The sequence below is a fragment of the Lepisosteus platostomus genome, chromosome 6, assembly GCF_059453375.1.
Source record: "Lepisosteus platostomus isolate fLepPlt1 chromosome 6, fLepPlt1.hap1, whole genome shotgun sequence".
Classification (NCBI taxonomy): Eukaryota; Metazoa; Chordata; class Actinopteri; order Semionotiformes; family Lepisosteidae; genus Lepisosteus; species Lepisosteus platostomus.
In genome coordinates, this window is record NC_142616.1 from 31,472,072 (window position 1) to 31,484,213 (window position 12,142).

Here is a 12,142-nt window from a genome sequence, read left to right on the forward strand (position 1 = left end):
TATTAGCACACCTTCAGGTGGTGAGAGGGAAATAGAGCACCCAGCGAAAACACCACAAAAACCAGTACCCAGAACCAGGCCCAATTCTTACCCATGACTGAAGCTATGAGGCAGAACTACTAAGCACCACACTATCATGCTGCCTTAGCTTAGAGTATTACATCGTTATCATTCAAAAAAGGGCATCACTTTTTTGGTGCGTCTTTACCTCCACGGGGGATAAGTAAGATCAAAGGATATTGAATAGAAGTAAATAAATATAGAAGGTAAGATATGAAACTACCTGGCAATGTTTGTTTGTGAGCGATTTTGGTTTCTCAATAACTTAAGAGAATAAAGGAGCTGAAGGACCATCTAGAAAACATACATCTGGGGGTGTGAATTAAAGTATAGCGACTGTAGTTTGATACACCACTTAAGTACATTTTCCCCGATATCTGTACTCGAGTACGTTGTTTAGTACTTTTACTCCACTATATTTCCCAGAAGCATGTTCATTCCTTGTTCCACCTGGGATATTGATGTATACATAGGCTGGGATTTTGATTTGGTAAAAGAGTGCTTGCTTTCGTGACATACTATTCTGAAGCCCAACCACAGACCATTTTATTTTTTTAAATCTCCATCCAGCAACACCCCCAAAGCACAGAAGGTCTTCGAAGAGCTGAAGTGTTTGAATTAAAACCCCTAACCATGTCAGCTAATAATGCTGATCTCCCAGCATCCAGAGAGTTTACAAAAATTAACACAGAGGTGTGTAAACATTACAGGATACTTAATGCAGGTCCAGATAATGTGTGTGAAAGAGTTCTGCCACCTTGTGGAGATCTGTTATGCTGTCCATCAAATTACAAATCCCCCTCCCTGTAGAAATCTATTGAAATTCCAAAGACTGCCAGGCCAACAACCACTCTTGTTAACACAGAAAGTCTCAAAGAACTTCAAGTTAAACAATTTGATGAGATGGGTCCTAGACTACTTCTTAAACAGGTTTCAGGTCAGACTGAGATTCACTACACTTCCACTAGATCACCATGGGACTGTCTCACCCCCACCATATTATACAAAATGTACACTAAAGATAAGAGAAAACAAATCTCAATAAGTTTGCTGCTGACCGCTCTGATCAGGACCCAAAAAACATCATGAACCCATTCTAAAAGATTTTACCAAACGGTGTGATGTGTTAAATGTCTTGAAAACAATGGGACAAGTCACTTATTTTATGTTATAAACTCCAAGAGACCTTTTTTTGTGGGAAACATTCGTTTGAAGGTAAACAGAACTATTTTCACTTTTTTTCCAGAAGAATTTAATTGAAAGATTCTTAAAACAGTCTCACACGTTGTGTTGGCAACATCAGTACTGTCAATAAAAGGTTGGGAATATTAGTTGAAAACAGCTAAATAAAGACAAAACAGCAGAAAGAAAGGCTACTCATTAATTTCTAATACTTGAGTATTGCCAAGAGATACTTTTGTACTTTATTATTTTACTTATTTTTGTATCAAAGTAACAGTAATGTTACTCAAGAAACATTTGAATACTTTTATACCCTAAAACATAGTAGCAGAGTCTTCAGCAACATTTGCTCTACAGCATCATAGAGCAGTGTTTCAGAAACTAGAGCAATATATACACAATACAAAATCATGTTTTGATAACGGTCATTGAATATTGATTTATGACAACCCAATTTGCAGTTATTAGACTTCAACCCCCATAAAAGCAAGAGAAAGATAAAAACCATGCAACATACTGAGAACCATCATTTTACACATAACCACATACCACTTTGACTCTAGCAATTACCATCTGAGAGGGGGGGGGATGACAGCCATCTCTGTCTTTACTGTTTACTCAACTAATTCACATGGGGGGGGATACCTGTGCAGTGGTCTAACAATCATCAGCCCACCCCCAGGCTTTGCAGCACTAACAATTAAACACTGCGACTTGGGAACTTCTGAGCACCTTCCTCTAACAAGAATAAGTTCTATGACTGTTTCTCACAATACAAATTAAATGAGTGCAGCCATGGACCTTACCATTAAAACCCAAACAAAGTAAAAGTAACCTGAATACATCCATCAGTGTGGTCTATATGAGTTTTGTCAAAGATAGACTATTTACTCTTGTAGTTATATGGCTATGCTTTCCTTTAACTTATTGTGAAGAATAAAAATGATTTGCATACCTGTTATCAGTGCACTTTTGCTACAGCTTAAAAGAACAAAGATATATCCCCTTTGTGAAGAACTGCACTTGGGAATGGAAGGTGTAAACAATGCAAATTAACTTCAAAAGTGATGAACACTCACTCATCACAGTCTCTACTGTGAATGACGTATACAGCATGGGATAGAAATTTAAAATACATTTTACAAAGAGAAGAACTAACAAAAGATGTATTTTTAAATGCAGTGTACTGAATCAAATGTTTTAGTAAAGCAATTAACTTTTACTTTAAAGAATTTAATATACACCCTGGAATTACAGAAGCAAAAATCAAAGTACAAGAAGAGCAAAATAATTCACAATGAACTTACTTTTGCATTCACCCAGAAGTAGTGTAAACAAGCAATATCAATTAGAAACAAATTGTGAAAAGCACACTTAAAAGGAGGAGTATCCAGGCATGTTCTGTATTTTATATTGTATAAAACATTTCTTCTATAAGCAGTAGTTCACATTGCCAACTTTGTCAGAAATCAAAAACAAGGACCACAATTTCATGTCGGTCCTCCAACTAAAGTTCCACAGCAACGATTATGCCATAAATAATTCTGAAGAACAAAGATCCAAAATATATAACCCTACAAGCAAGAGTACTAGTTCAGCATGGCTGAAATTTTAATTTAGTTTGGAGTTCAGTTCCAGCCTTACAGAGTCACAGCTAAGGTCTGTTAATGTCATTTTTCATACTGCAGGCATAGCCGTTAATACTTCTCATTTTCAACACTGTCTGCCAGAAAGGATTTTAAAATTTTAGAATTGCTTAATGAAGTAAAATGGCACTGGCTCAATTATTCTGGTTATAACCATTTTAGAACATTTAGCGGAGTTCATATAGAGTTTGAGAAAAGCAAAACATTACAGAGAAAGGTTATACATAAGCTTTACAACCTTTTTCCTGTAACTAGATATTAGTTGTACACTAAAAATCTATAGTTTAATATACATTTTCTAGTTTTATTCACTGCTTCTGATGCAGTCCTTTTATACCCTAGAGCAAAACAACCCAATACCTTGTGATCTGTACAGGGATATTTCAATGGCTGCCAGCCAATTAGTACTGAAAAATACTGCCTTTCATTTGTGAATTTATATTATTGAACATTTACAAATGTTAAAAAAATGACACTACAGTAGTTGACAACCCAAAGTATTAATATGATGCAGATGGATAATTTTATAAACCTACAGAAATTTTAATCCAAGCCTTCTTCAAACTGTATACATGTTCTTTGTCGTGGATCCACTTTTGCTAGAGGTGTCATCATGAGACTGATAGCCAAGCAGGGCTTTATTGGGAACATTCAAACGCTCTTTGTATTGTTGCCTGTAATAGAGAAAAGTACACAGCAGAAATCAATTAATTGAAACTGGACATACAGTCCACATTGCAAGGTTAACAAATATGAAGATAAAAGTGAACTTTAGTCATTTCTTTCTGAAACTTCAAATGTCTAACTTCAAAAATAGTTTTAAAATGAGACAGACGGTTACAAAATTAGTTTAAAAACGAGCGACTGAAGTTCGTAAATCACTTAACCTGCCCTATATAACTGTGGAGCATGCCACTCATCCAAAAAATGTTCATCCAAAAGTGTTATGTAAATCTTTTGATGTGCTCTCAGTCACAAGTGTTGCTAGAACACTTAAGAAAAGGTATATTAAAAAAAACAAATTAGGTTGTCATTTATCCAAAGCAACTTGTACTTGTACCCAGTTATACAGGTGGGCATTTTACCAGAGCAAACTGAATGAAGTGCCATAGATACAACAGCAGTGCCTAACCTTGGATTTGAACCCACATTCATCTCTTACAATGGTGCTTACAGTCAATAAGATCATAAAGCTTTTCATATTCACAAGCCTTTGAGATTCTAGATTTTGTGAACAATTTGCTTCATGCTGTTTTAAAAGCACCCTTTTCGCCATTTTATAATTCAGAACCAAAATCCTAAACAAAAAAATACCCCTACTGGTAACAATCTGCCATTCGTAAATACGTGGTTCAGGTCACATAGGTGCTAACTCTTAGCAAGGTCAGTACACAGTTGCCATCTAGTGGTGAATTAGAATTGAATCAAAACGCACTGTTCTGCACTACATCTTTAGTAGTTCTTCATTAAGCAAGAAATTAACTCTAGATCTATGCGTAACAATTATAAACAAAACATTTTAATGAAGTCCCCTGTGAATATAGAACGGGTTTCTTGTAAATTAAAGCATCTTAGAAAAAAAGTGAAAATGTAGGAAATCAAACTCCATCAAAGCTTTACGATATAGATTTATTGGGTTTCAAAACTGTTGTCAAGACAGTTAATTTGATAAGGCTCTAAAATGAAGACAATTAAACGTTTTTTGGCATTTATTTAATATACTTACCCTATAGTCATGATGGCTTCCTTATTTTGGCAGTTTCCTGTCCAGATGGATATCTTGTCACCTTTAGGTCTAACGTTGACAACAGCACCACAAACATCATCACTAGCTTCATCAAACGATTCGCCGATTAAGCATAACAACTACAAAATAACAAAAAAAACATCCAAAGTGAAACCTCCACAGGACTATTTGTTCAAAAAACTAATCAAGACTTTGACAATAGAAGACGGGAATTTATTAAGACACTTACGGTCTCCATCCAGTAGCGGTCTAAGTCATTATGTCTCTGCTGTTTGCCAAGTGTCATCAACCACCTACCACCAAGTTTATTTCGGTCATCTTCCCACATTGGTTTTATTCCATCCTGAATGATGAAGACGACACCCACTTGTAACACAGCATTATCACATACAAGTGGCCTAAACCCTTCTGTAATTGAATGTAGGGGAAAAACACTTTGCACTATTAGAACTCAATTTGCCAGCAAAAGCTTGAGAAACTCATGTCACGTTCAAGAATAACAAGAAAAGCATGCTCTTGGAATCATATATCATATATACACATCATAACATGACTAAATCACAAAAATAAACAGTTTGGCTATTTTATTCCAAATTAAAAAAAAACTGCAAAGATGGTCAAACATTCCTGACAGTACTGCACGTTGTAGTTTGGGCCATTTTGAACATAACAGCTGAAAGTGATGAGGCAAAGATTTGAAGAAATTCCAAAACATCTTAAGTCTTCTAAAATGGTTAACAAAAATAAAAAAACACATTTACCCAGTCTGTTTTTTGGAAGATTAATTTCCTCAAACCACATCAAAACTACAAATTGGGACCATAGGTGACCACGGATTTCCCAGGACAATTCATGTCTTACCTTAAATAAACAATAGTCACATCCAAATCCAAGCTTACTTGGTTGCTGTATGTGATTGTATAACCTAAAGGAGACAAAATATTTCTTAATCTCAGATTGCAAATCAAATATCAATAATATCCAGTATTAATGTGATGTGTTACATATAGAACAGGAATTAAGAAAAAATGGTAAATGCTTAGATAAGGAAAGAGAAGATGTTTACCTCTTTAACAATACTCAGATAAACACAACAATTGCAAACTCTTCACCCAGAACTAAAACACCATAAACTTACTTTTAAGTATTAAGTCTTAAACATTTTGTAAAGAAATGCTAAAAACTATAAAAATTACACAATTATATACCAGTGCTATTTGTTTGAAATTTTGTGATTTCAAACCTCATCTATACTGTAGAAAGTGTACTGCATTATATCCTGTACTGTAATCATACTGATCTTAATAATGTTACTAGTTCAACAGCTACCGTGGTCTCAATAGCATGTCCACCCCTGTCTATCAAACCTGTTATTCTGTTTTGCTGTGCTACTCACTGACTGCTTTTAGAAAAGAGAGCTCTATGAAACAAACTGACAAGCACTGCAAAGCCATCACAAAGCTCCCGAGACGAGCTATAAAGTGGCACTTCACAACCAGATATGCAGAACTGCTTAAGAACGCATGTGAACACCTCGCTGGTGAGCCTGGGGGCAATGGGACAATGGAAGAAGGTGAGGAAACAAAGCACTTGGCTATCAAGAAAGATTTGTAACAAAATGAGAAGGACAAAGATTCAAGGCGCTGTGAAGACTTCACAACAGGCTAGTCAATGCCCACATGAGAAGGTGGATCCTAATCCTACAGTTGAGTGGAAAGAATTTTAAAGTATTCAGTTGTACAATAACACACAATATAAAAATAGAGAAAAGGCATATGTACAAAAACCAACAAACGCTAGAATTCCCAGATGTCGAGCTGCACAAGAGCAGGCTCTTCAGCCAGGTCTTCAGCAGTGCAAGACGGTCTGAATTAGCAGATCTCAGATTAAGAGCTGGAGTGTATCCGCACAATAAATCCTTAAAACAATCTGGAGCTAGACTATTCAGTGCCTTATAAGAGAGCAGAACCTTCAAATTCTTTCTCAATTTCACAGCAGCCTGTGAGCACCAGTTATGTGCTGAAGCCAATCACCACACAAGCCACAGATTTCAAGACAAAGCATTATCCAAGCATCAGGTAAGCAGAGCCAACTGCTTTACCTAAACAGTGTTACACAGATTAAGGAACTATACTCTTGAGATGTTCCTAACAATCTTCAAATGAAAATCCTGGGCGCAAATAACACCAGGGCTTCTAATGTCCATCAAAGATTTGATTTCAGAAAAAAAAACACTGAAGTCACACACTTTGCTGCAAGACTGAGAATCTCAGTCTTGACACAGATTAGTTTAAGACAGTTTCACCTATGTTAATATCAGACAGAATTTTATGGTAATTTACCAACATCAGCTAAGTATAGAAATCTCAGCAGTACTATCCAATTTCGTCTGCAAGTAAATGAGCATCATCAGCACAGCAGTGACATTCAAGTCGAAGGCACCTCTTCTGACCAAGAGGCAACATGTAAATACTAAATGGAAAACAGCCCAGCACAGAACTTTAAACTGTCCCTGAGTGAGTGGAACAATATCATAATTAAGATTGAGAAAATTGCTCCAAGTACCCCGATAGCAGCCATCCCAACAATGGCACAATGCTCCTGATCTCCAGGTAATTCAACATCTGATCCAGGAGGATGGTGTATCTATCACTATAAAAAGCTGCACCTAAATCCTTAAGGATAAAAAATGGTCCGTTTCAGTACTAACACCCAGTTAAAAAGATGTCTTTAGATACGAGATGAGATTTTGGTGTTATTTGACCTAAAAGGCGTCATCTGAAGGTTATGTTAGGAACATTTCAAGGGTATATTTCCTTTATCTGTGTAATGCTCTTTAGGTAAAACAATTTTTCCCGTTGCTGTACGATCTAAACAATTAGGTTGTCTAGTCTTAGTTCTGTTATCCTGGCTCGATACTTAACCTACCCCCAGGTGCACAACACGGATTCACAGTCTATGTAATTAAATCACAAAAAATGACTTTGCTGATCTTTTCATTATTTAAAATTTCAATATGTAAATTTACACATCAGATGATTGGAATCATATGTCTTAACATTAAAAAAGGAAATTCGAGGTACAGGCTATTTTGCTTTTATGCTTGCCCCTTCCTCTGGTGAGGCCCATAAAAGAAAACATAACCCACAGCACCTCTAGTAGACAGTAGAAAACAAAAGGAATATTTTTATAAAAATGATAAAAATGAATGTTAAGTGTTAAGGAGTGTTAAGAAATGAAGAGTCCAAAAAAGGTCCAAAAATAGGAACTTTGAAAATGTGAGGGCTCTTCAGAACATTTTGAAGATATTGATTTAAAGATATCTATTCAGAGTGCATTTGTATTGACTGTTTGCCAGTTATACAATATAAAGCAAAATGATGCTTTACTCCACATTACCTAGACCACCCTTATAACTCATGTTTAAAAACAGTTTACTTAAGCAGTACCACAGCTAATGCGAACAGCCATCAGGCACACAAATTACTTACGCCCAGAAGTCTTCCACTGTGTCAAACTTGGCAATGAGTCGCAAATTTTCTGTCCAACTTTTGCTTTTGTCATTTTTGAAATACCAAAGGGCCCATCTGTAAAAGAATGAAAAACATATCTTTATATGTAAAGCTCTGCCCCCCTCCCACAAACAAAACCCTCACAATTACAATCACATGTTCTGCAAATTATTATTTCCAGGTCCTATTCAGATCCTGCGTCGTGGTTTCCTGAGCGAAGACAAGTATTGGGTAAACTGCACTTGCTCGGTCACGGCCCCCAAGCGTGACGCTGAATGAACAAGGAGATGGACTCTGATCACACAAAGCAATATAAGAAAGACTTTTTAAGCAAAATAGCTGTGACTCAGATTAGGCAACATGGCTTAACTGTTTTGGAAAAACCCACGACAATTGCCAGAAACGGCATTTCACTGCGTTTTGGTCATCTTGAGGACATGGGCTTTATGTCTGGGAAGACCACAGAATATCTTACTGCCCCATGATTTTTCCACATTTAAGTCTTTATGAATCAATGAGAAAACTGACAGCACTTTGGACACTAAGGCAGAGCTAAAGGAGAATTCAGGAACTGAAAAGGGAATCTCTTCAATACTTTGAGGTTCAAAAGGCATCCTGGAAATATCTCGGTTTTAATAAACAAATTGACACAGATTGTCAAAAGAGACTCCTGTCATTGGCAACCCTTCCAAGGTTAAGGCTATTTTGTGAGTTTCACCCTGCCTAAAAGAACACATTGCTGTGCTTCTTTAGTACATTCAGGGCATCTGCTGTATGTGGGAATGGATAAACTATTACTCAATTCAATTCATACTGGCCGAAAGATGTAAACCCAGACCATCATGCAAAGCTCTCAAACAAAAATCAGCCAGACTAAAAAGAAAAAAGGTCTTTATTCTGCACTTTCTAGAATGTAGACATTCTACACATTGTGCTGAGCTCTGTAGAAAGTAATAGAAATGCTGTCAGCCTTGTCACAATAGCACCATTGTCTACAAGCTCTATTCTTTAATATGGCAGAAGACATTCTATTAAACCTATGTACTCAATTTAGTTTTACCATGTACACTGACATTAAAATTCAGTTAATACCTATTTCTGTTATTCCCAGATACATTTGTTTAAAGGCTCTACATGGTATGCAATTTCTTACTTATCTCTATTTTTGTATTATAACTTTGCTCAGCACAAACAGTATGTAAACAGCCCTGTATGATGTTGTGGTATGTTTTAAATCTAGACATGTTCTAGTGTACGTTGACGAGAGTACAATTTCTTTGGGTTGTCATTCAGCTCTAACATACAAGTCAAATGGCAAGACAGCTCTGATAGGTAACTACTCCAACTGGGAACACCAGCTTCTGATCAACACTTGTATCTTACATTATCTGCAACTGATCTGTACAATCCTTACCGACCATCCGCATTTTAAATAACATGCTAAATTTAAATAATGCTGATAATTTAAAATATTACTTAATCTCCCCAACTAAAAACATGGACATTTCAGACGTAGTGAGCACTATCAAGTACGCCGTACATTAAGTTTAAATCACCAGAGAGACGAAAGTTCTCTCCGTTTACCACTAAACTAGAAACTCTGCATCCAGGGTTTACAAAAAAGGCCAAATCCAAAGTGATGACAATCTATGATACCCCATCATGCAAGCAGTGTAACATCACATTCCAAGTGCACAAGAAAATTAATGGGAGAATCGGGAGCAAGCTGCCCAGCCATGTTGCAGACGCCCAGGCCTCAGGTTAAAGAAAAGGCTGGATGAGAGCCCAGGATCAGTTAGCTACCCACTCACTACCACCCTAAATAAGCAGATGGACAGAGTAGACCTCTATTGTTTGTTATAACTTATAATCACAAAACAAGGTCCATTTTATTGTTTGCCAAACTGCACAGGTCTTTGTATCAAACAGGACTTGTGTTCTGGATGGTAACTTTAATTGATGACCTTGCAATAAACCGCCATTCATTTTTATGCTACATTCAACCACGCAAGATCTTTTGTGTGACATCAAACAAGCTATACAGCATTAAAAGAGAACCAAAATGCATATTTAAGCTCAGCTTCCATCGGCATTTTTAAAATAGCGTTAACAAGAAAACACCCAAGAAGGGTGAAATTTTAACATTCACAATACACTGGAATTTCCACCAGATCACAATGAATATTATCTCAAATTCACGCTGATCTTATCGGTTTTAAGCATATCTGAAGTATCCAGAAAAAAGCTACCTGTTTTGCAAAGGATGTTTAATGTACTGATCTGGACTTGTAACTGCAGAAGAGGTTTCAGTAGAAGTCTCTTCAGCTTCAGGTCCACGCTGCTTAAAGAGAACAGGAAACAAAAGTTAGCACATTTTGAAATAAATCGAAAACAGTCAGAAAAACTACGGCACTGTAGATGATACAGTCGATAATCTCCCCAAAAATTAGGCCTGTTCCTCCCATTGAAAAATAATATACATAAATGACTCAGCCGAAATCAACGTCCAGATAAAGAGCTCAATGTCAATGCAGGATTATCTAAAAATTTTGTAAAGCAAGAATATACAAAACTTAAATTCCGTTGACGACATGATTGAGTATTTGGCTTTAAATGAAAAGGTTCTTCTAGAATAGTGTCACTAGATTTCACTTTAAAACAAAAAAGCTCCTATCAGAATTACGCTGCGCATTATCTAGAACACCAAAAAAAAAATCACCTTGACACACTCCAGTTCAAATCCAAAGAAGTATGCTTTAATTGATTTGTGCTATGCGGTCGTTTTACTGTACGTAGTATCCAACATATTGAAAAGCAAGCTTGTGATGTGGCATCTAAGACCGGTATCTACACAGCCTTCCAGACTTTCAAGTACAAGTAAAAAAAAAACCCCAGTCGTCCACGACAGAATTGGGCTGTATCATGAAACCACTAAGAAAACGGGTATAATTTCGTTTCTGGATGCCTGATCTTTGCAATTCATTCAACACACGTGTCTTGGTTTCTACTCAAATCGGCCAGAAAAAGAAAAGCTCCGCCGGAAAGATCTGTACGAATTAAAAAAAAGGTCTTTCACCCTAAAATTCGTTCTATTTCCAAATCCATCACTGAAAAATAATTACTAGGAACCGAACCGACAAATATTGTCTAGACTCTGAAACTAAACGAGTTCCTTACCAACCCTCTCATTTCACGCTAGCATTCTGGGTACTGAACATGCTGCAAACCAGGGTGCATCGCCAACGCCACTCCCGCTCCATCAAAACTCTTTTAACAGAACCCCAAATATTTATAACACACTATACCGAACCTCTAGATGTTTAATACCACATATTTCCACTCGTTTACAACATCAGAGTCCCGAATCTCCATCCCAGCTTACCGGCTCCGAGGTCGCCATCTTGCCTTGCAAAAAACGCTACTGTCTACTCGGCCTGGCGCGTCACGCTACCACTAGGGATTCCTACGGCAGGCAGCTGAGGTCAAACTTGTAGTACGTAGACGAGAAGTAGCGTTATCGCGAGAGCCAAATGCCCTTTGACTCATTCATTGCATGGCCAGTGGTCAGCATTTCGGTCAAGCATTTCATTTAACATTGTACTATAGACTAGTGGATTTTTTAGATTCACAGCTTTATTATTTTACTTATTTTGCATCTTGGGTGGTATTCAGATATTATTATTTCAAGTTATTGTTTTGCAATATATTGACGAATTAAGAAAACGAGAAAAAATATGATCGAGAAAATCTAGTCTTATAAAAATGCAAATCATAATAGGAAGAGAAACTCACTGAACAACAGATTATGTTCCCATATCACGCAATGGACAACAAATGAAACAAACTGGAAATGCTGGTCGGCAAGTCTCTCTATATGGGGTGGTTTAAAATACGACTGATTTTCTGAAAGAGTTTCTAAAGCAGTGGGTTTCACAAGCTAGAAAGTCTTGAACTGCACGATTTCCTGACACAAGGTCCAAAAGCAGCTGATGAGG

The 12,142-nt window shown here is 36.8% G+C and overlaps 1 protein-coding gene across 2 annotated transcripts; it reads right to left on the reverse strand.

Moving 5' to 3' along the window:
• Positions 1 to 1,288: 1,288 nt before the first annotated feature.
• Positions 1,289 to 11,650, reverse strand: eif4e1c (eukaryotic translation initiation factor 4E family member 1c). Of its 2 annotated transcripts, none has more exons than XM_088635392.1 (7): positions 11,530 to 11,650; positions 10,397 to 10,485; positions 8,127 to 8,222; positions 5,497 to 5,560; positions 4,865 to 4,978; positions 4,615 to 4,754; positions 1,289 to 3,562 (listed from the first exon to the last, which is right to left on the reverse strand). In XM_088635392.1, exons 1-7 carry the CDS (start codon positions 11,545 to 11,547, stop codon positions 3,448 to 3,450), a joined length of 636 nt encoding a protein of 211 aa, XP_088491518.1. In that variant the 5' UTR covers positions 11,548 to 11,650; the 3' UTR covers positions 1,289 to 3,447. The 2 variants fall into 2 exon arrangements, with proteins under 2 accessions (XP_088491518.1, XP_088491517.1); XM_088635391.1 differs by having other exon boundaries at positions 10,397 to 10,488; positions 11,530 to 11,631.
• Positions 11,651 to 12,142: the final 492 nt, after the last annotated feature.

Coding starts and splice junctions, on each gene's coding strand:
- eif4e1c (XM_088635391.1), bottom strand. Junction 8,223..10,396: donor AAACATCCTTTGCAAAACAG/GTAGCTTTTTTC, acceptor ATTCTTTTACAG/ATGGGCCCTTTGGTATTTCA. Junction 4,979..5,496: donor GTGACTATTGTTTATTTAAG/GTAAGACATGAA, acceptor TTCATCATTCAG/GATGGAATAAAACCAATGTG.